The 27,613-nt window shown below is 52.7% G+C and overlaps 6 protein-coding genes across 6 annotated transcripts; 4 read left to right on the top strand and 2 right to left on the bottom strand.

Annotated features, from left to right (window-relative positions):
• Positions 1-1,139: 1,139 nt before the first annotated feature.
• PG998_007686 (WSC domain-containing protein) lies at positions 1,140-3,617 on the bottom strand (the record flags this gene model as incomplete). Its single annotated transcript, XM_066874502.1, has 1 exon — positions 1,140-3,617. The coding sequence occupies one exon, from the start codon at positions 3,615-3,617 to the stop codon at positions 1,140-1,142; it is 2,478 nt and encodes an 825-aa protein (XP_066730447.1).
• Positions 3,618-5,242: 1,625 nt separating this feature from the next.
• On the top strand, positions 5,243-6,847 carry PG998_007685 (60S ribosomal protein uL4; the record flags this gene model as incomplete). The annotated part of the gene is made up of 4 exons (XM_066874501.1): positions 5,243-5,257; positions 5,496-5,512; positions 5,647-6,021; positions 6,085-6,847. 4 exons carry the CDS (start codon positions 5,243-5,245, stop codon positions 6,845-6,847), a joined length of 1,170 nt encoding a protein of 389 aa, XP_066730446.1.
• A 742-nt stretch (positions 6,848-7,589) lies between these two features.
• Positions 7,590-9,713, bottom strand: PG998_007684 (uncharacterized protein; the record flags this gene model as incomplete). Its single annotated transcript, XM_066874500.1, has 3 exons — positions 7,590-8,703; positions 8,802-9,459; positions 9,563-9,713. 3 exons carry the CDS (start codon positions 9,711-9,713, stop codon positions 7,590-7,592), a joined length of 1,923 nt encoding a protein of 640 aa, XP_066730445.1.
• Positions 9,714-10,968: 1,255 nt separating this feature from the next.
• On the top strand, positions 10,969-13,000 carry PG998_007683 (uncharacterized protein; the record flags this gene model as incomplete). Its single annotated transcript, XM_066874499.1, has 2 exons — positions 10,969-12,418; positions 12,456-13,000. The coding sequence occupies 2 exons, from the start codon at positions 10,969-10,971 to the stop codon at positions 12,998-13,000; spliced, it is 1,995 nt and encodes a 664-aa protein (XP_066730444.1).
• Positions 13,001-21,266: 8,266 nt separating this feature from the next.
• Positions 21,267-23,001, top strand: PG998_007682 (CMGC/GSK protein kinase; the record flags this gene model as incomplete). The annotated part of the gene is made up of 6 exons (XM_066874498.1): positions 21,267-21,544; positions 21,614-21,786; positions 21,851-21,934; positions 21,996-22,344; positions 22,400-22,798; positions 22,868-23,001. Exons 1-6 carry the CDS (start codon positions 21,496-21,498, stop codon positions 22,999-23,001), a joined length of 1,188 nt encoding a protein of 395 aa, XP_066730443.1. The 5' UTR covers positions 21,267-21,495.
• Positions 23,002-24,516: 1,515 nt separating this feature from the next.
• Positions 24,517-26,980, top strand: PG998_007681 (uncharacterized protein; the record flags this gene model as incomplete). Its single annotated transcript, XM_066874497.1, has 2 exons — positions 24,517-24,589; positions 24,684-26,980. 2 exons carry the CDS (start codon positions 24,517-24,519, stop codon positions 26,978-26,980), a joined length of 2,370 nt encoding a protein of 789 aa, XP_066730442.1.
• Positions 26,981-27,613: the final 633 nt, after the last annotated feature.

The following is a 27,613-nucleotide window of genomic DNA, read 5'->3' as shown; positions in this document are numbered from 1 at the left end:
CCTTCTCTGTGGCTGTTCGAAGGTCTTCTTGCGGCGGAGACGGGGAGGGTGTCGCATGCTCTTCGACGGGCCTGCAAAAGTCAGCAACCAGACTTGGCTGGCACAAATTTGAGCCAAGTTGATGCGCCGGGGAAAACACCAATTCAAGGGCCTAGCAAGTAGGCCCAAAACATTGTTTAGGCAGCGAAACAAACAAGAGAGAAACCCGCTGGCAGAACAGATCCGAGGGGAGGTGGGATGACGAAATGTGCAAAACCACATAGATCTTTGTCGATGAGACAGGGCTGCAGCGCGAAGAGGAATGAATGAACCTTAGGTGCAGGAACCGCTCCAAACTTTTGGTTTAGCTGCTACCCTTCGCAGCCTTGCCCTCGGACTCCACTAATTCGTCTCTTTCGAGGACCCCCGGAAATCCAGCTACCCCGCTGATAGCGCTCATGGTGGGTGCTAACGTAGGTGCTGGCGCTTGGTGTGGGACAGCCAGCTGCCTGTTGTATGCACCACTGCCGCCATCAGTGAACCCAAGCCGAGATCGAACGCGCCATATGGAAATACGAGCACGATTTGGTGTGAATAAAAAAGACAACAATGAAACGGCAGAAAGCTTGCTTACCTTTCGATGTCCATCCTAGACCAAATTCATGCTGCCAACAATGCAGCACAGGCGTTGTCGCTAACAGAAGGGATATATTGGCTGTCACAATTGTGGTGATAAACTAGTGAGTCCCAAGCCCATTGTCGACATACTGGATCACTCTTTTCTTTCTTTGGAAGTGTGTACTGGAGGTACTGGAGGGGTTTGTTTCTTGAGTGGTCATGTCAGGCCACAGCGCGTGTTGCACTCGCACTTGTCCCGCTTGCGCTTGTTATGGTGCATCAGGGAGATCTCAGCTATTTAGTGTTTAGGCACCACTGTCACTGCTCATATATACATATCTTGCTCCCAGCCTCATGTGCTCAAGACTAAGCAGTCCTACAAAGATAGCCATGGATAATAACCCAGATGCTATATGTCGCTTCACGCCCTATTGGTCCACCGCCACATTCGCATTAAATCATCACACACTGCCTAACAAATATTGCCTTCGCACAGACAGCCTTTATCCCACTGGCTCAATGATTGCCCCCGCGTCTTTCTCTCAAGCTTCGAGCTGTGCTTGTTGGTGTGTGCTCGCGAGATTCATCGAATCCTTTGTCGTATAGACACTCAATCGATCAGGTCCACCACACAGCTCCTTCACATCTCCCGCGCAGACCATGGAACAATCATAAGTTCCTGCTACCACCGAGCCTTCTGTGAAGCTGTTACCACAGTAACACTCCCGAGAATACTCGGTACCAAAGTACGTGTAGCCATCGCAGAAGCTGGCACACATCTCAAGCGTCATGCTATCGCTGGCAGTTCGGAGGGCGTTTAGCGCTCGGGATGTAGTGCCCTCCGTCTGACACCCATACGAGTTGTACTTACCCACGATCGGCGGCTGCGAAGGGCCGGTCGTCGCGGTGGAGAAGTAGACATCGAGCCTGTCGCCGGCACCGCAGTATGAGCTCTTGTCGCCCGCGCAAGGCATGTTGCAATCGGTCATTAGCGTGGGCGTGCTTCTCGTGTCGATCATGTTGCCACAGTAGCATTCGCGTCCGAATTCGGTCCCAAAGTAGTGGTAATTCCTGCAAAACGTGGCACAGATCTCGGTAGTCATCGAGTCAACGGCCATGCCTTGTGAGCCAAGAGCGCGATGATTATCTATGACTTCCTTGTAACAGCCGACTAAAGAGTACGTGCCTACTTGCATTTTCTGCGTGGGGGTGGCCGCCGCCGCTGTGCTCGTGGTGGATGTAGGAGCAATGGTGGTCACTGATGTGCTTGAGCTTGTGGTCCTCGAATTGCTGCTTGAACTTGTGGTGGAGGCCCCCGAGCTGGGCGCACTTGAGCTGGCACTCGCGCTACTGCTAGCACTGGAAGAAGGGGAGATAGCCGATGACGAAGAGCTGCCTGGCATGGTGCATCTTAATGATGGTAGTTTAGAGAAGGGGCGGCACGTCCCGTTCAGCTCATACGCGTTGTTAAAGGCGTCAGCAACGGCTGTTGAGCCATTGCCACTTGTGACATCAATCTTGGCTGTACCGGCCATGCCCCCTGTGATGATATAGGTGGCAATGTAGAACGTGTACATTCCCACGCAGTCTCCCATAGTCATGGCTATGCTATTGTTGACCAGAGTGGGCACCGGATAGTTGCTTGGTATTTGGTTGGTGACCGATAAAGTCACAGGGAGGGATCCGAGATCATTTCGGACTGCCGCAGTAACGGTAAGCTGCCCAAGAGTTTGCAGGAAACAGCTCTGAGGCTTCTGCAACAAGATTCCATCATCGATTGGATAAGAAGCGCCATTGTTGTTGAAAGACAAAATGGTCCCGTTGGCGAGATTCAGGGTCACTGTGAACGACGAGATGCCTGTCATTGCTGGGACCGTGGTTGTAAGCGGAAACCATAAGAACGTGTCATCAAAGCCTTGCGTGACACCATTGCTCTTCACAGTTATCGAGCAACCGGCAGAACCGCACGAGTTGCCGCCTTTTCGATCCTTATACGTCAGTGTCAAGCTGTTGATATTTGATGGTGGCAGATTTGTTGTCCGGACACGTATGGAGCCGGTCAGTGTCATGGTCGACGCATAATCGTCTAATGCCAGCTGAATCCCGACTGGCTTGACAAAGTAGGGGAGGATCGGATCAGACAATACAACACCTGGAGGCACAACTTCGATCATCTTCTGCAAGACTTGCTGGCAGGTCGATTGGAAGGAAGCCGGATCTGCCAAAGCGCGCACTGTCTGGTTGTTGTCTGACCTGAAGATACGTCCGTCAGAATTCTTAATTGGAACCATTCCAACCACGAGTGGGTTCATGGTTGTGTTATTCAGATATTCTGTTACCACCTTATTGTCGAACCCTGCTACGGTTGAGTCGAAAGCCATCTCCCCTTCCGGCGTCCCCGATGGTACGATATCGTTGAACTCGGGGGAATGGACACCGCCCATGCTATGTCCACATGCAACGACCTGGATCATCTCTACACCACTGAAGCCTAAGCGTTGGAACTGCCCTTGGAATGTGAATAGGCTATTCTGCGGCTGCGGGACCTGAGAATCGGGCGCAGGCGTTGTCGCATCGATTCTGCCCCCACGAATGGGGACCGCCGGGCCTCCACATGACCTGACGGCGAAGTACACCCCAAGGGCGATCAGATCTGCCAGGCTCGATCGGCTGGTATAATAGGACGAGTAGAACTCCAGAGACGTGACAAAACCAGGTCCCGTGTTCTCTGGCCTGCTTGTCTCGAACTGCAGAGAACCATCCAGGCCCCCTGTTTGGAAATAGATGTTTGCTGACGCCATGTCGTGGAACGCAGTCCGAAGCCACTCGGCGGCATTTTGTCGACCAGGTCCTGCTGCCTCGCTCGAGCAAGGAATCACAGTACCGCCAAATCCGCGGCTGTTGACAGACGATATTTGGTACATGATCTCCTCTAACTCATCGTTTGAGGAGGGCCATGTTGGGTCGGCATAGGTACTCAGAAAGAGCATGGAGCTCGCGACACAGCTTGACAGCCACATATTTGCCAGATGCTTGTTTCAAAGGCGGGGATGATGCGAGCGTGGTTGAGAAGGAATGACTTGGCTGCCACTCTTAGCCAGTATACATGCTTGAGGTTTGGAGAACAAGACGATAATCGCAATGGATCATTGTTCAAATAGAAGCATGATAACCACCCTGAGGGAAGACCATGGCCACGTCGGCACGTTCATGTTTTCTTGTCCAGCCCATGTTCGTGCGTTCCATCTTGCTGGCGCATTCGTAACACACGAAGATCCTAAGCCCACTAGTAAGGCTTGGTTCTCTCCCCTGAGTAGAAGTGAATTTCAAAGATGGCTGGTAAGGGAAAGAAATTGGTATCTGTCTATCTAAAGTTTCTTGGTTATTACTGATTAGCGGACTAGCAGGTTTAGCCAACAGAAGTGCGCTCTAGACATATGGACGCACACTTGGCGGGTGGCACTGAAGGGTCGCCGATGGCAAGTCGCGTCATTCTGGTCTGTGGTTTCCAGGGGCGTTATATCAGCTAAATAAGTGCACTCCCTTTCATCTTGCTACTTCAAGAGATAATTCTGGGCGCGTCTGTCGTCTTGACTTTGCCGCTGGTCCGTTAGGAGTATCATATGACAATACAGGCTGACGCTTGCTGAAATGTATGGCTAGGCCCTAGAGAATCCTAAATTGAGGCTTTGGTGAGGTATAACCCCCCCAATATGAGGGTATCACTAGCCTACCGCCTTCAGCTTCCATGCACGTACAGAATCCGCGGCAACCCTTGAAACCAAGCCCAATCTATCGGAGCTGGGCCTATTAGGTGTATGCACTGAGTTCACCTTCGTATTTCTAGGGGCACATGGAAAACATGGTACTGGGACGACTTACCTTGCCCAGTGCTTGAATAGGAAGTCGTCGTATCATTATATGACTGTCGTCTTGATGGCCGGCATCTCCCCAGCGTAAGCGAGGAGGTAAAGTTACCTGGCCTGGCCGCCGCTTTGTGTGGCGGCTACACTCAAAGTCAAAATGCCGAAATACAATGTCAGAACGAGGATGATGATCTTGCCAGCTAAGCAGCTTACACGCCACAAGATCGTTCCGCTTTAGCATGATAGGAGTTGCACAAATAAGTACCCTTCCAAGCCCAACAAAACTCGATCAAATGGGCTCGGACCTGGGGCCGCGTTTATTGGAGAGGCGCTGGCCTAAAGGCTCTTTGGGCAACTTAAATCTCCAACAGGCAATTACTAAAGCGAAGACGCTCTCAGAATGGAATTGCTTTTACACTTAGTAGCCGAGAATCCGAAATGTATAGAATTTCCGGATACACATATACATATATTGGTACACAAAGATAAAAGTTAGCAGATAATAGGAACATGTTTATATATATAATCTATTTTAGAGACTGTACTTACATCGTTCAACTCATTTCCGATGTGGTGTAGTGGCTAACATTACACGCTCTCAGTGCAGATCCGTGTAGCCCGGGGTTCGATTCCCCGCATCGGAGTATACCTTTTGACTTTTTGAAGCATAAGGTATTGTAATGACAGATGTAACTCGAGTTTGTGGGCTTCTAAGATTCGGTTCAGTATTTTTCTTCTTTTCCTTTTTAAGCGGGTCCTATACTTTTAGTAATAATAAGATGGGGCTGTACGGAGTAAGTCTCTAGTGAATAAATATTCTTTTAGGTAGTTTATGTACTTAGCCATCATCCCCAGCTGGGAGTAGTGGGTCTGGGCACCTACCCGCTTCCAACCCTGCTGCCCTCCCACAAGTGCAAAATTCAGGCTTTGTGTGCGTGCGATTGCAGATTTCTCGACTTTCTGCTTACCAGCTCCTCCACCAAGGAAAAAAAGTCGACTTCACGATCAGAAGACGACTACTAACCCCAACAGCTCAACCCGCCGTCGAGGTAAGTCTTTGCAATTCGCCTTGCTGGCTCTCGCCTTTGATTGATTTTTATATTATTTTGGACTCTGGTTCGCGTCGGCAATCAATCAATTCATCAGTCTGAGTAATTCTCAACTAACATTTTCGCCAAAACAGACCTCACCAAACCGACGCCAAAATGTCTCGACCGACTGTCACCATCATCGGCAAGGACGGTGCTCCCTCGGGAGCCACCCACCCTATGCCTACCGTCTTCACCTCGCCTATTCGCCCTGATATCGTTCAGCAGGTGCACACCGGTATGGCCAAGAACAAGCGTCAGCCCTACGCCGTGAGCGAGAAGGCTGGTCACCAGACTTCTGCCGAGTCTTGGGGTACTGGTCGTGCTGTTGCCCGTATTCCTCGTGTCTCGGGTGGTGGTACCCACCGTGCCGGTCAGGCCGCCTTCGGTAACATGTGTCGATCCGGTCGCATGTTCGCTCCCACCAAGATCTGGCGCAAGTGGCACATCAAGATCAACCAGGGCCAGAAGTGAGTTTTAGATGGATACCACCTCGAAGATTTGGCCAATTACTAACATGCTGCTCCGCAAAGGCGATTCGCTACTGCCTCCGCTCTGGCTGCTTCTGCCGTCACTCCTCTGCTGCTCGCCCGTGGTCACCAGATCTCCTCCGTCCCCGAGGTTCCCCTGGTCATTGACTCTTCCATCTTCGAGGGTGCTGCTGCCGCCAAGACTGCCGCTGCCTTCAAGATCCTGACCTCCGTTGGTGCTGGTGCCGATGTGCTCAAGGCCAAGAAGTCCAAGAAGCTCCGAGCTGGTAAGGGTAAGATGCGAGGCCGACGTCACACCCAGCGCCGCGGTCCTCTTGTCATCTACGATTCCGCCGTTGATGGCAAGGAGCTCGTCAAGGGCTTCCGCAACATGCCCGGCTGCGAGACCTGCGATGTCTACTCCCTCAACCTCCTCCAGCTCGCCCCCGGTGGCCACCTCGGCCGTTTCATCGTCTGGACCTCCGCCGCCTTCAAGGCCCTCGACAACATCTACGGCACCACCACCAAGCCCTCCGAGCTCAAGAAGGACTTCCTGCTGCCTTCCAACCTGGTTTCCAACGCCGATCTCACCCGTTTGATCAACAGCTCCGAAATCCAGAGCGTCCTGCGCGCCCCCAAGGGTGGTGCCGTTACCAAGCGTGCTCACGTCCAGAAGAAGAACCCTCTGCGCAACAAGCAGGTTATGCTGCGCCTCAACCCTTACCACGCCACCTTTGTCAAGGAGAAGCTTGGTGAGGAGAAGGCCCCTGCTGGCAAGCCCCAGCCCACGGCTGCTCTCTTCAAGGAGATTGTCAACCAGGATTAAGCGAGTTCAATGCTTGGTGAGCAGTATTGATATTTCAGGGAATGGGTTATGGGTTCGTTTATTACTGAGGCGTACCGGCTCGGTTTACGAGTAAATCAATGATGATTTCATACAGGGTCTAATTTGCCCTCCACTTAAGGGGAATGAATTGATTGTGATCATGACTAATCTATAAAATGTTCGATGCTGCACGAACTGTATCTGGTGGCCTTTGACTGCCTTAATGATATGCCTGCCTTCTCGTCAATAGCCAGAGTACTTGTGTGGTGAACTCTCCGTGTCAAGCACGGTACACACTAATCACTTCCAAGGTTTACACCATTGTTGACAACAGCCGACATCAGACCTGCGTAGTCCATCTCAGCGTAGTTAGGCCCTTTCGAATTAACATGATCAAGGGTAGCCATTATGTTGTACGTTGCCGCGTTGTACTACTATACTTGGAGGGGTAAGTTTGATGCCCTTTACTGGGTATCAACTTCACTGGATACTGGCTTGTGAACGGTGAATGGCCAGGGCGACTTGACCGATACCATGTGACACATGAATCGTATGGCAGAATCATGTCGTTGAAAAGACGGGCTTACTTCTCTTTAAAAATGGCAGTCGCTCTTCTCCAACTGTTTGTCACATTACTGGTAATGATATCTTGCAGTCATGCGTTGTGCCAGTTTATGTTCATATCATTGACACAGTCCTTACAATCTCTACATTCATCGCACATAAGCAACCGTTTACACATTTAGCAGCCCATATATGTTCCCATATTCGCTAGGCCATTTTCATCTTCGAACCACCCCTGTTCGCTCACGGCGTTAGCTTCATCAAGAAGCTGCTCGAGCTCCTTAACCTTCTTGATGCGGAAGAAGCGGTGGATGCCCTGGACGAGGCGCTGGGAACACTTGTCGATGTTCTCATCGCTCTCGGCCGCGAAGCATAAGCGGTAGTACGCCCAGCCCCGCTCCTCGGCTATCTGCGGTGTGGCGCTGAACATAAGGCCCGGTGACACGAGGACTAGGTAGGGTTTATGGGTCAGGAAGATCATGAGCGCCGTGGTCAGCGCCCGGCCGTTGAGCGGAAGGCCGTTGGATCCGGGTGCCTCCCACAGTGGGTGCCGCTCGAAGCGCATGCGCATCCACAGGAACATGCCGCCGCGAGGCCAGTCGAAGTCGTACAGTTGCGTCTTGGTGATGACGCCCCAGTCGGCGTCGGACGGGCGGATGGGCGTCGACTGCTTTAGCTGGTAGGCATTCTCCTCAAGAATGGTGCACATGCGGTTCATACGGCGCTCGTACTCGCCGCGCAGGCCCGCCAGCCAACGTACCCAGCCGTCCACCTTCCAACCGCTGAACGCCGCCTTTTCGCGGCTCGAGCGCAGCGCCGAGAAGAGGCTCATGGTCGCACTGCCCTCCTCGGTCTGCTGCGGGCCCATGATGGTCTGCGCGATCATAGCCTGGACGAATCCGGATGGTTGTTGCGTGCCGGTCTCGCTGATGCGAAGGATCCTCTCCGCGATCTCAGGCGCCGCTGTGACCCAGCCCAGACGACAACCGGGGGCGACTGTCTTGGAGAAGGTATCAAGACGGACGACGCGGCCGTCGGTGTCAACGCTCAAGAACGAAGGCACGAGGGAGTCCAAAAAATCAAACCCGGACTTCTTCTCTAATGCGTTGGCGCCTTTAGGTTCCGGAATAGGCAAGCCACGGGCCTTGGCTTCGTTACGTTCAGCCGAAGGGTATTGCAAATACCAGTATGGATCGTCCTCGACGATGATGACGTCGTACTTGCTGCAGACGGCATAGATCTCTTTCCGGCGCTGCAAGGACAATACGCCACTTGTCGGGTTATGACCCATCCTGTTGATCGATGTTAGCTGAGGGAACGATCAAGATCTGAAGCCGTGCCGAGATGGTCCGACTCTTGACCCAGGTCGCACACATAAAGCTCAACTTACGTTACCGTATACATCAGATGAGGCCTCTTGCCCTTGCTATCATCCCAGTTCGCGAGGACGTCTTCCAGCCCACCAGGCCCTTCGGTCGCCATGCCCTCGCCGTCCATTTCCACGGGCACAACATTCAAACCACGGGGCAGTGCCTGGCTGAGGACGTTGGCGTACATGAACACTTCGGACAGCAAGCCCTGTCGCTCGCTGACAGGGCTCTTCCCCTCGACCCAGATGTTGGTAAAAAGCTCCAACGTCTTAGACATGCCGTCGGTCGAGCCGACCGTCATAACGACTTCGGGCCCGCCCTCGTACGGCACGTTCGGGTGTAGGTTCTCGCGCGCGAACTGTCGGACGAAGGATAGCAGGGCTGGATAGCCGCCGGCCTGGCCGTACTGGAGCGCGGTGGTTAGATCAACCTTCTTGAGCGGGTTGCTGCCCTCGCCATCATGCGGTACAACGACGTGTTCCGGTGCCGCGCGGGGGTCCGGGGATTTTGCAGATTTCGAAGGCGGCGGCGGCGGCGGCGGCAAAGGCGACGTCGAGGCCAGCTGGGAGACCAGGGCGGAGTCTACGCCGGGATGGTTCGGCGTCGGCGTCCACCTCTCCGGCTTAGCGGTTTGCGCCTCGAGGGTGTCGTACGGAAAGAATTGGGGATGAGGGAGACCTGCCGGCAACGGTGGGAAGTTCCCCGATATTGTTAGCCTTGGCCGATTGGCTGGCACATGCAATGAGGTAGGCGGGAAAAAAAGAAAGAATAGGCTACGAACCACCGGCGAGCTGGCCAATACCAGGAATCAGAAAGTACTTGTAGTACTCCTTCATCTTACTGGGAATACGGGCGAGTGACACGTCCGAGAAATGATGGCTCATATCCTTCGGCCGCGGCTTCGCCACTCTGATAGTCTCCTTAGAGTCCATACTGGCTGGCTGTTATCTACCGCCACCACGGATGTATACTACTCCTTGAGCTGGCAGTACTGGATAGATGGCAATCTAAAGGCCGAGATAGGTATTGGACAACGATGCAAAAGATGGAATATGGGGGAAGGGAGAGTAAGAGCTGAAGTGTCACAGATACGGTGAAGGCGAAGAAGGATTGTAACTTATTAGACATATGGGATAGATAAGCACCACATACATAATATTACGGTGCTGAATGGCGACATGGATCAGTCTGGAGTGCATACATATCGAAGGATCATAATGGAGGCACGACCTTCCCCAGCAAGCCGAGCCAAGGGGGAGGCTTACAAATGCACGCTGGTGTGAAGGGAGGATACACGATAGACAGAGCACACAGAGACAGACGTGCGATAAGAGATCTCAACCCAAGCTGGGTAGTTGGGAGCCTATCACCATCACGTAATGCCGGCGGAGCCCGTCATCCCTGTACGCGTATATATGTGTGTATCAGTACTGTGAGCTGGCAAGCCGGCAAGCCGGGGAGCAAGTGGCAGGTGGCAGGTGGCACGAAGCAGGGAGCAGGGAGCAGGGATCGGATCCCGTACCACGTACCACGCACTACGCACCACGCACCACGTGCCGCGTACTTGAGGTTACATACCGAGTATATGTGAAGTCGGAATTGTGTCCTGGGCGCGCAAATTCCCCGTCGGCCGTGAGAGAGGCTGCCGTGTTGCGGGGGACACGACGGATGGCGGATGGCGGGTGGCAGATGGAATCTTTGGAACCTTTGGAATGGGGTACATACAGGGCACTGACCGAGGGGTTGCCCGCCGAAAACGCAGCCGCGGGGCAATTCTTTATCTTCCTAGAGAACAGTAGCAAGTTGACGGACGGCAGACCCGATCCCATTCTTCGTAATCCAAAGGCCTGGTCCTTCTCGTCTATTCAATCTACTCGGTTGGATCCTTAGAATACCCCCAATCAACAGTCAATTGCCATTGCCACTGCCATTGCCAGCCTTTCACCAGAGTCGCTCGTGGCTCCCCTAGCGGCCTTTCCGACTTTGCGGCAAACCTGTGAGCGATACCGCTTGGGCTTGAACCAGATCGTCGGCGTCCATCGCCACGCAGTCAACCATTGTCCACCGAAACCGAAACATCGACATAACCACCAAGGTCGATTCCCTCCGCCCGTCTCTATTCGTTGGGACTTCGCCAAACTCTCGGGCCTGTAGCACACGACGCTGTGATTCCATCCCTCTCTCGCAATGGAGAAAATAACAGACAAGATAGCCGCTCTGCCGGCAGATGCCTGCTACTCCTCGCTCGAGTTCTTTCCTCCCAAAACCGCCATGGGCTTCTCCAACCTTCGCGATCGTCTTGACAGGATGGCCAGGGCTCTGCGGCCACTATTCGTCAATGTTACATGGGGCGCCGGCGGCTCGACGTCGAGCAAGTCCCTGGAACTTGCAGAGATCTGTCAGAGAGAGCTCAACTTGACCACATGTCTGCACCTGACGTGTACCAACATGAGCAAGAAGATGATAGATCAGACTTTGGAGGACGCAAAGGTCCTTGGCATCCGAAACATTTTGGCTTTACGTGGTGATCCTCCGAGAGCGGACGAGTACGAGGACCCAAATCACGACCCCGAAGATGCCATTGATTCTACTTTCGTCTGGGCTATAGATCTTGTGCGCTACATCAGAAAGAACCACGGCGACTATTTCTGCATTGGCGTGGCGGCGTATCCAGAGGGGCATGCCGACGACAGTCACCCTTTAGGGCAGAGCTTAGAGCACGACTTGTCGTATCTAGTGGATAAAACACTTGCCGGGGCAGATTTCATCATGACACAGCTCTTTTTTGACGTTGATGCGTACGATAAGTTCGAACGCACGTTGAGAGAACACCCCAGCGGCGCGTTCAGGACAATCCCCCTAATCCCCGGCCTCATGCCCATTCAGAGCTACCAGATGATTAAACGAACTACCAAGCTCAGCCATGCCTCGATACCAGATCCCATTATGGCTCGCCTAGACGCTGTCAAACAAGACGACGAAAGGGTCAAGAACGTGGGCGTGGATATCGTTAGTGAGATCGTTGAGCGTGTCAAGGAGATCAAGGGTCGGACTCCTGGCCCCAAGGGGTTTCACTTCTACACCCTCAATCTTGAGAAGGCTGTATCGTTCATTCTGGAGCGGTCGGACCTTATCCCGCCCAGCACGCCTGGCGAAGAAGAAGCGGTAGCGGACGACCTGTTACCCAACATTCCCGCTCTTACAGTGAACGGGTCCTCAACCCCTCAGGACTCCCTCGCTCCCCCAGCCCACGATCATTCCCGTCGGCAGTCTTCAATCGGATCCGACCCGCGCAATCGCGTTATTGTTATGGGTCGAACTCCGTCACACCCTGAGTACGAAACCACCGCAGCTGATGCTAGTATACCGGTCGAGCCTATCAATACTCGCGCCAACACGCTTGCGATCTCTGAAGGCGAAGGCGTGTTAGGTCGTGAAGCAACATGGGATGATTACCCCAACGGAAGATGGGGAGATGCCAGATCCCCAGCTTATGGCGAAATCGACGGCTACGGCCCCAGCTTGCACGTCACCAACGCGCAGGCTATAAGCTTTTGGGGCCATCCTACCAAGCCTGAAGACATCAGCAATCTATTTGTAAAACATCTGAAGGGCGAATTATCTGCGATTCCTTGGAGTGAGGAGGAATTCAACGCAGAGACCCTGACCATCAGCCAGCCCCCTGTTGGGGCTGAACTCGAAGGGATGGTGGACCGTGGCGTCGCAACCAGCCGTCAACGGCCTTCGATCTTCAGATTCCACCTTCGGTTGGGGTCCACAACAGGGTTTTGTTTTCCAGAAAGCTTTTGTTGAGTTCTTCATCCCTTCGGCGGACTGGAAGGTGCTGTACGAGAAACTGCAGTCTTCCGAAATCAAAGACTCTGTTTGTTTCTTTGCTGCGAACGCGAATGGCGATTTTGTCTCCTCAGACGAGACAGGTGGGCTTTCAGGAGAGGCCGTTGAAGCAAGCACAAACGCCGTGACCTGGGGCGTTTTCCCGGGTAAAGAGATTGTCACGCCAACCATCATCGAAGAGGTCAGTTTCCGAGCGTGGTGCGAGGAGGCCTATGGAATCTGGGGTGAATGGGCCAAGGTCTACGGCAAAGGCACTGAAAGTAGTAGGCTCTTGGAGCGCACAAAGCGCGATACTTGGCTGGTAAATATCATCCATCACGATTACATGGAGAAGGACGCCTTATGGGATCTACTGTTGAAATAGTACCAGGGATAGACTAGGCTGCGAAGCTTGGTGGCTTACATAGAGACAAGAGACCGTATCCGAGCCAATGCTACATTAAAGACGTGGAGGAGAAAAAGAGAAAGAAAAAAGACAATAGCATTAATACCTAACAATGGCTGTTTTCCGGGCACAGATATGCTGCTCTGGCGGACTATACGATTTCACACGTGATAGGAAGCTCCAACCATATCTACTCTTGATGTATATGAAGACCCTGCTCAAGAAACGCAGCCGATGCGGAAAAGAAACTGGAAAAGCACAGAGCTCTCAGCCCGTCTTCCTTTGGGGCTGGGAATCAAGCTGCTGCTGTCTAGTCGTAGCCCGGTATACATCATTATTTTGCTGGCGCACGAAGGAACCGTTCTTTTATTGACCCAAGCCCATTTTTCATCCACACCCCGGCTTCTTGATTCTCTTCTTCTGTCCCTGTACCATCGAGACAAAAGGTGGCAACAAGCTTTCGGCAAGTCTGACATCGATCAATGCAGTAACAAATCTTGGCATAATGAAGAAAGAAAGGCACGAGTAAGCGGGATAAGTAAGGAGATAGGAAGGGAATAGAGGAAGAAGAAAAGAATTCCCAGTCAGACGGCTCGGCACGTTGCATTATCTCGAGAATCACAGACCACTCAGGTAAGAGATAAAAGAGGATTGAGGCAGCGTAAGGTTTGCAAGGGAGACGTGTAAAAGGAATTCTTTCTCAACATTGCGGCCGAAATGGATATGGTTTCCCTGTAGTGTAGCGTGAGCTGTAACTGTCTTTTGCCCCCTTTCTCTCTGAACACCTCCTTCCCCGCCGTAGACTCGGTATAATCTTGCAGTGTGTAGATAGTCAGCGATATGGCAGGCATTGCCATACCGTCCTCCAGGTAAAACATAAACCAGCTGAGGTACCAAGGTGGGAAAATGGGACAAATCTAGAGACATGACAAATGTGTTTAGAATCCATGATGCTCCAAGAGGAAATGAAGCCATGTCGATTTGTCCCTTCGAAGACTAAAGTCGGCTGAAGCTGTTGACATGTCGCTATCCGTGCTTTTTTTTTCCATCTTGGCCTGTCTGACAAGGATCGAGGCCTTGAAGGTTGGTGAACTGATAGGTTGGCCCTCCTGACTCAGGGACAGATAGAAAGCGGCATTGTTGATCCAATGGACTTCTACTGCATATACATGGAAGTGTGAAGAAACAACAAAACCGGCCTGAGAATCATGATGTTCTTTTTTTGGATGTCTCCCCAAAATCTCGCAGATGCATAACTACTTTACGCACACATGGGAGGGGAAAATCCCATGATCAGATGCCAGCCAGACCCCTCGCCAATACTAAGTAGGCAAAACCCGCATCCCGACAAAGGTTTCACTACGGCTGCATGAGAGACATGGGATAGGCTGATCAGCAGGTCGCCCAAAATGGAAGTCCTAGTGCGTGCATAGCATATGCTGCTCTCCTTTCGCCGACCCAGCTTGGCTGCTAGCCCTCCCGTTGGACTCCCGTTGGAACCGTGGGGCCTGAACACGGCTGGGGGAGAGGAGAGGAACCTAGAAAGCTGCGTAGATAGCCAATTGCACAAGACATGGTGGTTGATCGGATATTCGCACACTGCGAAGACTCAACCAGCCACTGGGATGCTTTCACGTAGGGAGGTAGGTGTGCTACGTTGTTTAGGTCTCCCGATCCGTGGCGGCAAGCCAAGGGGCGAGGCCGGGGCCTGGCGGGTGACGATAGCGTTGACGTTGACAAGCCTCCACTGAGTACCTACTACATACATATGTAGACCTTACCCATGTACATATGTACATCGAAGGTTGGATGGAATAGCTTCAGATAACCCAGGCCCTTCTTTCACTTCCTCCTCCCGTTCCTATCCTACCCACCGATCGGTTTCCTCCAGAAGCTTTCTTTCTCCCGAACTATACTCCGAACAGACTACCCCACCCTATGTCATCATCATAATCAATGGCCGAAAGAGGATCTTATGTAGGCAACCTCCCAATTGGGAAGATCAGGGCGTCAAGCCTGACGCGCATACATTAGTAGTCCTAAGGCATTCGTTTTTAATGCAAGAGATATCCTGTCCAGTGTGGCCGGTTTGAAGCTACACCGTCGAGGCAAGGCATTTGGAATGACGAAGGTCCGAGACCTGATGCTTAACCCTCGAACTCACAATGCTGATGAGAAAAACGACGATTATACCTAAAGTTCCCTCAGACATATCCAGGTGCTTGAATCAGTGAAAGAGGTCCTGAATGGCACCCGGGAGCCTGGGAACCGCTCTGGCCTGCCATCCACATCTCCGCGGCACAGGGTAAGAGAAGCTGGAGGCTGTCTCGGGTAAACCCCTACCTTTCAGGACACCCGGTGTCTTGTTGGGATAGGACAGCTACATAGCCGCCGCACACACCCTTTTTTACCTATACTAAAGACGATGTGTGTTTACATGTGCACAACAAAAGGCCCCCTAGCCAGCCTTGCCGCCAGCTTATGCAGGTTCAAGGACAATGCCCGTTTCCAAGACCAAAAGCGTTGAGCTGCTGTCACGAGCGAATGGGCCTAACGGATGATTGACGGCTAGGCCCTACACGTATGTAGCATGCTACCGGGGAGCGCAGCTGATTTCACCCGGCAAGCATATTGATAGCGAGGTCGGCTGGCCTTGCCCACGCACAGGGGACTTATTAAGCCACTCTCTGTTTAGGGGTGGTATCAAGAGAAGAGCCCACCCAGCAGCCCAGGGCAATAAATAGCACGAAGACCAACCCTCTAGCTGTTCCACTTGGCGGCAGTGGGCCATACAAATTTCATAAAACGATAGAGCCGGAAGCAGACGCCGGAAGTGGAGGTGGCTTGCCGAACGAATGTGTGCTGTTGGTCGCACAGCGCGTTGTTTGCCGTCGAGACGAATGGCGTTGATGCGATGCAAACACAAACCAACCACCGATTGTCAGACTTCTTGGCCCCGATAGGCCCGAGCCTCGTCGACTTCCGACTGGACGACGTGGGCATCTACGATCGGGACTGGCAATCCTGGCTGGCCATGGTCCCGCCCACTGCTGTTGGTTGTACACATGCTCACGCCGACGAGGGACCACGATCTGACGAGAACGACTTTCTTCGGGTCGAGCCATCTGTGTGCAGTCATTGGCTCATTCGACGCTCCTCTGCCGGGGATGATGCGCCAATTGAGCATGTTTTCTGGAACAGTGAAATGAGTTCTTTCGCATCTGAAAACCTCTCAATTTACCTTGTTTCAGTGCATACGACGTAGTAGGTAAGCAGGTAGCTGTTTTGATACTCCGTACCTAGAGTTGCATTTTACTATATGGGGCAAGACTAACCTCGGTGGTGAGAAGACTTTCTTCCAGTGACTCCTTTCTTTTTCTTTTTCTTCTTTTTCTTACTTCCGCCGTCTGCAATTGGCTTGTACTATCATGCATGTCACTGGACTGCGATTGTTTCCGTCGTCAGCTTTTCTTTGAACTCTGGCTAAAGTACCCAGTTGCAATGTGGCAGACGGGCCCTTGCTCTTCCAGGGGGTCATGGTCTCTCGAGGTCTAGCCAGCCAGTGTGGGAATTGGTGCTGTAGACTGACTTTTGAAGACATGTGGCAGATCTTAAAAACCTTTTGGATCCGACCCAAGCCACCGCTGGCCGGGAATCAAATGGGAGGGGGGAAACCCCGATGTTGGAGAGAGCACCAATGTGCAAAGAGCGTGTTCGCTGAAACATCTTGCCAGATACACCATGTTGATCTCGAAGGTGCAATTCTCCTCTGGGTCCTTGGACATGTGCCCAGAATAGAAGTCAAGCAACGGGTGAAGTCATCGGAGGCTCTCAGGTACGAGGCCTAGACGAGCGGAATTGCCCAGGAATAGGGTTGCCATTAGCGTGCAAAACGCGGGTCGTCATGAGACCACCAATCCCGTATCCAGATTGCTGGCAGTGCGTGCGAGTGACCGACCTGCTCGGTAGCCACCTGTTCGTCAAATGCACCAAGCTTCTCAGGCTGCGCAGCTGCCCCCACCAGGCAAAAGCGTTGGAAGGAGGGAGAGGTAAAGGGGGGGAAAGGCCCGCACTAGACCTGTACTTACGCCCGACTTCGATCACGTTCCTGACTGATGGCTGGGCCGGGATAGGACCAGGTCTGCCCGGCCAGGGGTACGTGTCTGTCCTTCTTAGCCGCATCCCGATACGTTAGAAGATGCCAATCAGCAAAGTAATATGATGAGGTATTGGCGGCGGTGAAAAGGGGATAGAATTTCTCAGGAGCACCATGGCCAGCAGCAACAGTGCCCGGAAGGAAAGCCGTTTGTTTCTACTATATGACCTGCTCGACGTAGCTTCGCAGCGCAAAGAAGCGCCTGATGATGCATGGCTAAGATAAAATAACCACAGGGATTTGGAGGGGCTCTTGAGCCAACCGGTCGGGCTATCAGGTGCGGTGCGGGTATGGCAAAGTCAGTCGATCGTGGGCCATTCTCGTGAAACGGGTAGGAACTCTTCTTGCTATTCCAAGGCGTCACTGCCAAGGCTCCGTCTGCGGCAAGAATCATGCTGTCACGCCCCAAAGAACCAGGTCTTGAGCTGCCTGCTCGATATTGATACCAGGACAAGGACAAGGACAAGAGTATTTTACGAGATGTTGGGATGTGGCTGCGGGGCAGGATCTGGCTCGCTTCTGTTTCTATTCGCTCAAGGACACACAGTTCGATATGCGCGCGGTGGGACTACCCTGCACTCTGGGGATAAAGATACCCGTCTTTTACAATAGCTGGAGCTGCTGGGAAACGAGGGGTTGATAGTGGTACTGATGTATGCAGATATGTGGTTGAAAAGTGGGACAAACTATTTCAACGGTAACATCAGACTATCTACGTATGAATGTCTATACCATCGCTCATCTGTCTGTACTCTGTTCAGAACGTCGCCTCGCCTCCCCGAGACGACGATGTCTTGCACAGTTCTTACGTAGCCGCGGACAAGAGTAGTCGAGAGACATGATGATACACTGGACCAACTCCATATGTCTTGTGTCTGACTAATCCTAGAATTCTACTCTATATTTTGGACCCAAGATCCAGGATCTGATGGTAGGCACATGCATACTGAAGGGCAAACCAAACATCAACAACAATAATTGCATAGTATATATACAGGTCTGCTCCGTCCCTGCCCTAAACCGACGCTTTCACAGGCTTCGAAGCGAAAGTGCACGTTTTTCTAGTTAGTATCGCTTCAAATCCAGCACTAATTCCGCTCTGACGTGAAGGCCGAGAAACGGTCTGGTTTAAACTTCGGCTACAAGGCACTCTTAGCGCTCGACTCCCCGTCTCGGAAGTGAGCACATGAGCACCTGCATCTTGGACCATTCCCACTTTTCATTCGTCCCTCTCCTGACCCCTGCCAGGCCCTCGAGATCCAGTAATCATAACATCCCTGGTTGGAGGACCGCATGTCCTGGATTCGGTAGATACTTTTGCTTGGCCTATCGTAGATGTCCTGCTCTCTGTCGAGGTATTCGCAATGTGCATAAACCGATATCGAGCATGGATATGTGGCAGCTCAAGCACTTACATCACGAAACCCGACATGCTGTCGCCATCTTCGTGCTGAAGGTGCCGTGCTTCTCGTGTGCGTTTTTGGCGTTCTGGACCTCTCAGTCCGATCTCTCTCCCTGGCCCCAAGTCAAATATCCCAGTCCCCACAGACAGTAGGTAGAGAGGTCACTTGACATCGTCCCGTGCTAACGGACTCGAACTCTGGAGCTGGAGTGGGGAGTGCTAGAGAGGCAGCACTGTTTCTTCAATGGCTCGGATACATAGAGAGCATGCTTACGATGCAGAGTGGACGTCCAGGAGAACAGGATATTATTCGCAGCTCGCCGTGGAGGAAAGCTGTTTCATGCTGCCGGCAAGTCATCTCAGACAGTCTGGTCTGAGATTGGTTTTGATCCGTTGGTTTTATTTTTCGAAGTAGGGTGGTGCAGCAAAGCAAGCTGAAGCTATCGGATTCGGATTGATATAGTATTTCTATCGTTTTCCAACACCGAAAAACCCCGCCTCCAGCTCCCCCTCCAGTCCGGTTGTGCCCCTCCTGCTACATTTACCAGACGAATCAAGCTGGGAACAAGACATCCAAATCCTACTTGAAGAAGCAACAACAATAACAACGGCGGCTACTACTTCTCAATAGCCATTTGCCACGCGCCTTGTCGACAGTTTGGACGACTCTTTCGCGTCTAATTCTCTCGACTCAGGTCGAAAACTGTAAATCCCCACGACACAAGAGTCATCAGATCAGCAAGAGACGGCTGTTCTCTCTGGTCTTGGTTTCGATCAAGCACTGTAGATAGATGCACTGCATGCGGGAGGGACCATCCAACGATCGTCATCATCATAGGCGCGTCGTTTGGTGTGGTCTGCAGCAAAGAATTGACTTCTGGCCCGATTCGGTTGGGCGTGTCACATTGCCCATCGCCATCGAAACACGCCGCAACGCCAGTGCAGGCCAGCGCAACAAGCAATTAAAGCACCAACGAACCCCTCCCTCTGTGCTCTTTTTTCGACACTTGGAACCTTCGTGCACCACCACATCCCGCTTACTACCACTGCTCACTGCTCACTGCCTACTTACTTACTCACTCACTCACTCACTCACTCACTCACTCACTCACTCACTCACTCACTCACTCTACTTTACTTTACCTGTGCGCACCTCGCTCCTCATCTCCTAGTAAACAAAACCTCCCCGAATTCCAGTTCGAAGCCAAATCCAACAGTACAAGTACAGTCACATCGAATATCCACTTTGGACCTTCTGCAAGACTAACCTAACCACCCCTAACCTACCAGGTATCAAGACAGCCAAACCTCCCGTTTTCCACGGGACAGGGTCCTCTCGTAACATCATTAGGTGTTGACATGGTAAGCGGTATTTCTACACACACCACACACAAACCTTAGCTTTGCGCTCTCCTCTTCCCTGCTTGTCACCCCCCGGTCCCCTCTCTTCTCTTTACGGTCGATACGATTCGTGTTCAAGTCGAGCATCTTGGTGAGCGAGCAGTTCCCCCATATCCCCTTTCGTACACCACACGCATGAAATCAGGTCATCCAGAAAGACGGCCTGAAGCTGCAGCACCAAGACGGAGGAGAGGGGGAGAGAAGAGAGAGGAGTGTGTGAGGGAGAGTGTGTGTATTGCCCCTCCTTTCCAGCATTGTAGCTTGGTTTGCCGTGGGTGGCATGTACCGGCGCCCTCTTTCGCCCATCGATAGGTCTTGTGCCAGCCTAGCGCACGCAGGAGAAAGCAACTCGAGCATGTACATTTGATGATACCTACATGCATCTCCCTTCCCTCATCCCTCATCCCTCAGCCTACATGTACCTAGCAGCAGCACGCAGCACGAAAGAAAAGAGGTTGAGGAGAGCGAGCACCGAGACTGGTTCGTTGATTCGGCCGGCCTACCTACCACCTACCCAGGGTAGCCAAGAAGAGACCAACCGCAGACGCATGGTGGCAGGCCTAGCTCGCCCGTCAACCTGTCTGTCTGTCCATTTGCTTTCCCACGCCTCTCTCCCCATTTTCTCCCATCGACCTTGTTCTTCTCCATCACCACTAACAGCACTACCTGCCACACTACCTCATTACCTCTTACATAACTGCCTACCAGGAGACCGTCATTCGACAGTACGTCTCCACCTGACACCCCGCTCAACCTTCTTCGCTCAACTCAAGTCCACCGTTGCACGACCCTCTGTTAATAACAGAACTGAGAGAGCTTGCTCATTAAAATCCCGTCCCTCTCTCACGTTGTAACCTATTTCCCACTCTCCGTATAGGCGTTTGCCCTTTTCTTAGTAAACAAGCATAAAACCCCCAAACCAGAGCAGAAAAGGTCCTTCGCTGCAGAAGTCTAACTACCTCAGGTCTATTAGAAAGCAGCCTGACCTCGAAGAAGATCCAGCCCCACGATTCTCGACATTCCTCGCGCCATTTCATTCCAGAGCCCGAACAGAAGCAGGGAGACCCGCCAATTCAATTGTGTTAACACCTCTTCTTCTCAACCACCTATTTCCGGCAAGGCGGCAGGCAAACCCCCCAAGGCAAGGGAAAGACAGTGTGTGCAACCACTCACCCACCCGCCATTTCGCCCATTCATCCATCCATCCATCCATCAATCGGCCAACAAGCAGCACTCAACCAATACATTCATTGTTTGGGGCCGATCGATAGATAATTCTCCCCTTAGTTGCTCTCGGCGTCGCCAGTACTCGAGGAATTTGTTTCAATTGTCACCATTGTCTTCGGTCGCGGACACTTCGACAAGGTCCGCCCATTTAGCAGTCGCCCAACACGGCAGCACGAGCCAGCGTACCCGCCCGCCCTGACAAGACAAGTCAACCCCGCTGACAGCATTTATCAACCTCGCGCCCCTCACGGCCACCCTCCGTCGCACTGACCGACTCAACCACCCATTATGTCTGCCAACCGCCCGAATGCGGCCTTTAACTCCCTTCGGATGGGAGGTGAGAGCAATCCTTCATCGCCGGGTGGGCGCATGATTGGGCAATTAGAGAGACTAAACTTGGACACAGAAATCATCCGCGAAAAGGTGCAGGACGGCATCACTGGAGAGACCCGGGACCTACAGTACACCCAGTGTAAGATTGTAGGCAATGGCTCTTTCGGCGTTGTTTTCCAGACCAAGCTGTCCCCCTCGGGCGAAGATGCCGCCATCAAGCGTGTTCTGCAAGACAAGAGATTCAAGGCAAGCCGAACTCGACTTTTCTTCGAGATGCTTCACCGAATCCAAATTCTGACCGAGACTACAGAACCGTGAGCTGCAAATCATGCGCATCGTCAGACACCCCAACATCGTACAATTGAAGGCCTTCTATTACTCGAATGGAGAACGCGTGAGCAATTCCCGATGCGCCCGCAAGAGACATGGGGAGTGGGATGCTGACTTGAGTGCAGAAAGATGAGGTCTACCTGAATCTGGTGCAGGAGTTCGTCCCCGAGACTGTCTACCGAGCCTCTCGCTTCTTCAACAAGATGAAGTCAACCATGCCCATCCTCGAGGTTAAGCTGTACATCTACCAACTTTTCCGAGCGCTGGCCTACATTCACTCGCAAGGCATTTGCCACCGCGACATCAAGCCTCAAAACCTGCTTCTTGACCCTACCACTGGCATACTCAAGCTGTGCGACTTCGGCAGCGCCAAGATTTTGGTGGAGAATGAGCCCAACGTCTCGTACATCTGCTCTCGGTACTACCGGGCGCCTGAGCTCATCTTCGGCGCGACTAACTACACAACAAAGATCGGTGAGTACTGCCACCTGCGGTGCCATGGTTTTTCCCTTTCCTAACTGGATATCAGATGTATGGTCAACGGGATGCGTAATGGCCGAATTGATGCTTGGGCAGCCGCTCTTCCCAGGAGAGTCGGGCATCGACCAGCTTGTGGAGATCATCAAGGTTCTTGGAACACCAACGCGCGAGCAGATCCGAACGATGAACCCCAACTATATGGAGCATAAATTCCCACAGATCAAGCCTCACCCATTTAGCAAGGTGTTCCGGAAGGCAGATGCGAACGCTCTCGATCTGATAGCCAAGCTACTCGAGTACACGCCCACCGAACGCCTGGGCGCCATTGATGCTATGGTTCACCCCTTCTTTGACGAGCTCCGCGATCCCAACACCAAGTTCCCAGACTCGCGCCACTCCACGGGCGTTCTCAAGGATCTCCCTGCTCTGTTCAATTTTACACGACATGGTGAGTTTCGCTACCTTTGTTGTTGATCATGACAGCTATGTCTCCCCACTTGTTACTGACCCCGCACAGAACTGTCGATAGCGCCATCGCTCAACCACAAGCTGGTGCCCTCGCATATGCAAGCCTCGCTGGCCGCCAACGGTTTAGATATCGACAACTTCACGCCCATTCCGAAGCAGGAGATGATGGCCAAGCTGGACTGAGCTTCGCGCCCGGCCGTGCACTCTGGTTACGATCCGCCAAGTCTTGAGAGCTGATCTAGTGACGTTCGTTTTATGTATGGGCTTGTTAATGTGGCTCGCGACGGTTCTGTCTGCATCGGAGCTGCGTACTTGTCGGCGGGATGGTGATCGATTCAACGTCGGATCGGCTCCGCCTGCTCAATCTTCGCTATAACGATGGTGGTACGAACCGACCGGGAGCTGGAGCAGCTCGCACAAACTTCCGTCTAGGACTTGTCTACTGAGTTAAGCAAGGGATTATACCCCGTTTTCCCTCGGAACCCACGATACCCCCCAAATGATTGTCCTCATGGAATCAAGGATTGTCCTCTTCGCACTGCGCCGTGGAACTCTGGCTGGGTTGCGCAGCTCTGGACTGGCCCTTTCGCTTAGACTCCTACTCTGCACAACTGCGATGGCATTCACTTCAATATTCATCTTGTTCGATTACTCAGTAACCCTTGTGGTGGAAGGTCCACGAGGTGGCTGGCACCTTTCCGGTGGTCTTGCGAAAAAAAAATTACATTCCCCCACATAGGTCCAAAAGGGAAAGGGAAGGAGGGCGAATGATGTGGCGTATATCTTTTATGGTGCGAAAGGCCAGCAGAGTAATGCTTGGTGGCATCCCGCTTACGAGGAGGACAGATCATGGGAGGTAGCGGAGTGCTCTTCTTGATGCAGTAGCAGCACAAATGGAAAGTGGTCTCCCTCAGGAAGATTCGGCATGACTCTCTCACAATCAGATTTTCATTACTCCCCCACGCCTTGCTCGTAATGGTCAAGGGCCGTCGAAAGAAAGGTATCTTATAAAGGAAGGGATGGCTCGTTTGGCTCAGACGGCATTGAGGGAAGACTGCTGTTGCTGCTTGTACGGACGAAGAGATGACGGAGAAACCACCCGAAACAGATGATAAATTCCCATGACAGCGTAGCCCTGTGATGCGGTCAGTGTGAAGTGATTTGAATAATTTTCCCTGGTAACTGAGGTTCAAGTGCCTCGACAGGTATAGTTCTAACATGGGCCATATGCATGTACAAATCAGTCGCACGTCACAAAATTGCCACCGGCAATTGCACTGCACATCTTCGCACCTTTCCTCTAGTTTTTCCCCCTGTGTTTGCTTTCCCGACTGAAAACAAATTCGAATTAGCAATTTCTGCCTGTTCAAAGAGAGATAGATACCATACTGTAGGGAAAGAGAGAGAGAGAGAGAGAGAGATCGGACAAAAGAACGGCCTTGCCGGACCGAACTCAGTCCCTGCTAGTACTTCGGCTAGGTACCTTGCTGCTCGGATCCATCAGATTTATGGAGACTGCCAGCTGAGTGATCCAACTGGGTGAGCTAAGCTACCTGCTTTAGGTACTTGGTCGCGTCTCATCACGTCGTTCGTCAATTGGATTCTTTGGGAAAGGAAGCTGCCTTCTTTGACCTTCCAACTTTCTACTTGCGCCAACGGTCGAGACTTGGTCCATCAACAGCCGTATCCAAGCAGACTATGGCCGATTACGATCGTAGACAAGGAGGCCGTGGCGGCGGCGGTTACAACCGCAAGCGACGTTATAACAGAGGTGAGTTTTTCTGTTCCCTAATACACTCCATAGCCCGGGGTTTCCAGGGAACCACGAGGCTCCTCAAACGGCCATCATCTCACATGTCCATCAGATGACGACGAGTCCGACCACAGACCCCAACGTCGCCGGTACAACGAGCCTCCGCTGCACGTACGAATCCGAAAGCAACTCTTGACCTTGGCCGAATCGCCATTGCGACGATGGCACGAAGAAATCCAAACTACCGCGCACCTGGTAGCCGACAACTACGACAAGGAAGAAGTCAAGAGCAATTTCCTCGACCTCATTCCCCAGCTCGTCGCAGAGCAGCCACTAAAGACCCCTTTTGTTGCTGCCGTTGTTCTCGTTGCCAACTCGCTGAAGCCCGAAGTTGCGACCGACGTTCTTGCTCGTATCGCACCCTTGACCGAGGAAAAGATCCAGCTGGGCGAGTGGCGTGATGTCAAGCTCTACCTCAAGCTTCTGGCCTGCCTTCAGAGCTGCCTTGAGGGCGACGGACTGTTTCCGGTCCTGGAGGAGCTGTTCAACCGCGCCGTTGAGCTCCAAACGAGCAACTCGGACGACACCATTGGCACCGAACTTGTCAAGATTATTCTGCTGACTATACCCTACGTTATGGCGGCTGGATCGACGCAAGGGCAACAGAAGGCGGCTGATCTCATGGACAAGACAGATGTCATCGCCTCGGAGCCTCATGCGCTTCAGGTCCTCATCGACCCTCATCATGCTGAGAAAGGCGAAGACAGTCCCACAGCAAATTCCAGCTTGATTGGATTGCTGCAGAAACAGCTCCAGAATGAAGCCCTGAATGGCTGGGAGCTCAAGTGCCTGCCTCGACCTTGGCAGATGCCTTTGGAAGAAATCGAGTTGCAGGAGAAGATGGAGAAGGCCCAAAAGCACCCGCTGCCTGCCATTGCCATACCCGAGACAGTCGTTACAGGGCCACGGGCCTTGTTCCCGGAGATATACATGTCTGTCTATGCCAATCAAGAGGTTGAATCGGTGCCGTCTGTCAGCAATGTCGCTGCTTCTCTGATCCGTGACGGATTGCTCGACACGATCAATATCATGGATTTCAATCGTAATGTCACGGCACGGTACTTGATTGATGTCGATTGCTACTTCGCGGACGGAACCTTCGTCAAACGCGCGACTCCCTTCGACCGACTGCGAGATATCGATGGAGGTCGATCTACCTGGAAGCCCGAGGATGTGGCCGTAGACGCTGTTTTCTCCCAACTTTTCCAGCTACCCGGCCCTGAGCACAAGCTAGTATACTACCATTCGGTTCTGACTGAAGCCTGTAAGCTCGCACCGGCCGCGATAGCTCCCAGCTTAGGTAGAGCCATCCGCTACGCCTACCACAACATCCATCAACTGGACCTGGAGCTCGGCTACAGATTCTTGGATTGGTTTACCCACCATCTCAGCAACTTCGGTTTCATGTGGAAATGGACCGAATGGGCTGACGACGTGGATCTTCCTGACATCCACCCATGTAAGGCCTTCATCGTCGGCGCGCTTGATAAAGAGATTCGCCTCAGTTTTGCACAGCGTATAAAAGGCACGCTTCCTCCCCAATACCAGGTCCTGATTGGACCCGAGAAGGAACAAGATACGCCGGACTTCAAGTACAACAATGACCACACCCCTTTCTCTGCCGAGGGCAAGGAGTTGGCTCAGTTGCTCAAGAGAAAAGCCCCCGATGAGGAAATCCAGCCCGTCATTGCCCGTATCCATGCCGCTGCACTCGAGCAGTCGATTGATCCCCTTGTCTCCAGTACCGATGTTTTCATGACTGCCATCTGCTGGGTTGGATCCAAGTCGCTCTCTCACGTTCTTGCTTGCATAGAACGCACCAAGGACAGACTGCTCGACGTGGGCGCTGCCTCGGAAGCGGCCCGACTACAAATCATCACGTCGGTGATTTCCTACTGGTCAGCACAGCCGGGTGTTGCCATCGTCATCATCGAGAAGCTGTTGAATTATAGCATAATCACCCCTGGTGCTGTGATTGATTGGGCTCTCGTCAGTGGCAAGGCTGGCGCAGGCGGCGAGGCGCTCAGCAAATCCTGGGTATTCGAGCTTGTTCTCAACACAGTCGTCAAGGTTACCAGCCGTGTTCGTCAAGTGCTTACCAGCGATGTGGCCGATGGCGCAGCTGAGACGGAAGTGGCAGCCATGCGAGACCTGTTCAAAGCGATGGATGATGCACTTGGCAGCTGGGCTCAGGGTACCAAGGATCAAATGATGGATCCGGCTGAGCCTATGGACGGGCTCGATGGGAAACGGGTAGAGCTCGTTCAGCGGTGGGGTGAGCGTTGGTTGCGCGTGTTCCGACGTCGATCTGCTATCGAGGAGGCACACATGCTGGCCGCTAAGCAGTGATTTGAAGAAGGGAGGGAAATGAGGGATGGACGGGGAAGCAAGAAGTTTCGTTGCGTGTACGATTGGGTCCCACGGTTCACGGCGTTGCACCCATATCATTTTTAGTAGCAGGTTAGCTAGCTAGCAAGGAGTTGTATATCACTCGAGCTTCGGTCATCGCATACGACAGATATGCCCTAGGTCACAATCCCAGAGAAACATAACTTCCGAGCCATTGGATGGCCCTTCCGCCGTCCTCTTTCATGCAACGAGCACGATTAACGTGATCAATGTGGTAGAAGGGCACACGCTAGGTCCCTCCCTCGCCATGCGCCAGGCTCCTGCTCCGTCACGTGTGCCGCCTGAGGGTTAAACGAACTGGCATGGACAGAACCTCGGAGATGGTTCTATTATCACTTTTACTGCTTTGCCTATTCCAGGCTCTCCGTAATACGAGTTTGGGTTGCCCGCATGGGATGTAATCTTTTCAGCCGCGACTGCCTACAAGTACCGAGGATATCTGGTCGGCCGAAGCCAGAGCTGAAGGGAGAGCTTTACGCGTCAGCTTTGCCAACTGCCGTCAGAGGCGACAGAGTCGAGATAGGGCAGCGGCGACTGGATGTCCTGTAATTGGGTAGTCAGTTCATCCTACTG

Source organism: Apiospora kogelbergensis, assembly GCF_038363985.1.
Source record: "Apiospora kogelbergensis strain CBS 113332 chromosome Unknown utg000005l_segment0_segment0, whole genome shotgun sequence".
In the NCBI taxonomy this organism is placed as follows: domain Eukaryota; kingdom Fungi; phylum Ascomycota; class Sordariomycetes; order Amphisphaeriales; family Apiosporaceae; genus Apiospora; species Apiospora kogelbergensis.
The sequence above is the reverse complement of the archived record's forward strand: the minus strand, read 5'-3'. Positions and strand labels throughout refer to the sequence as shown.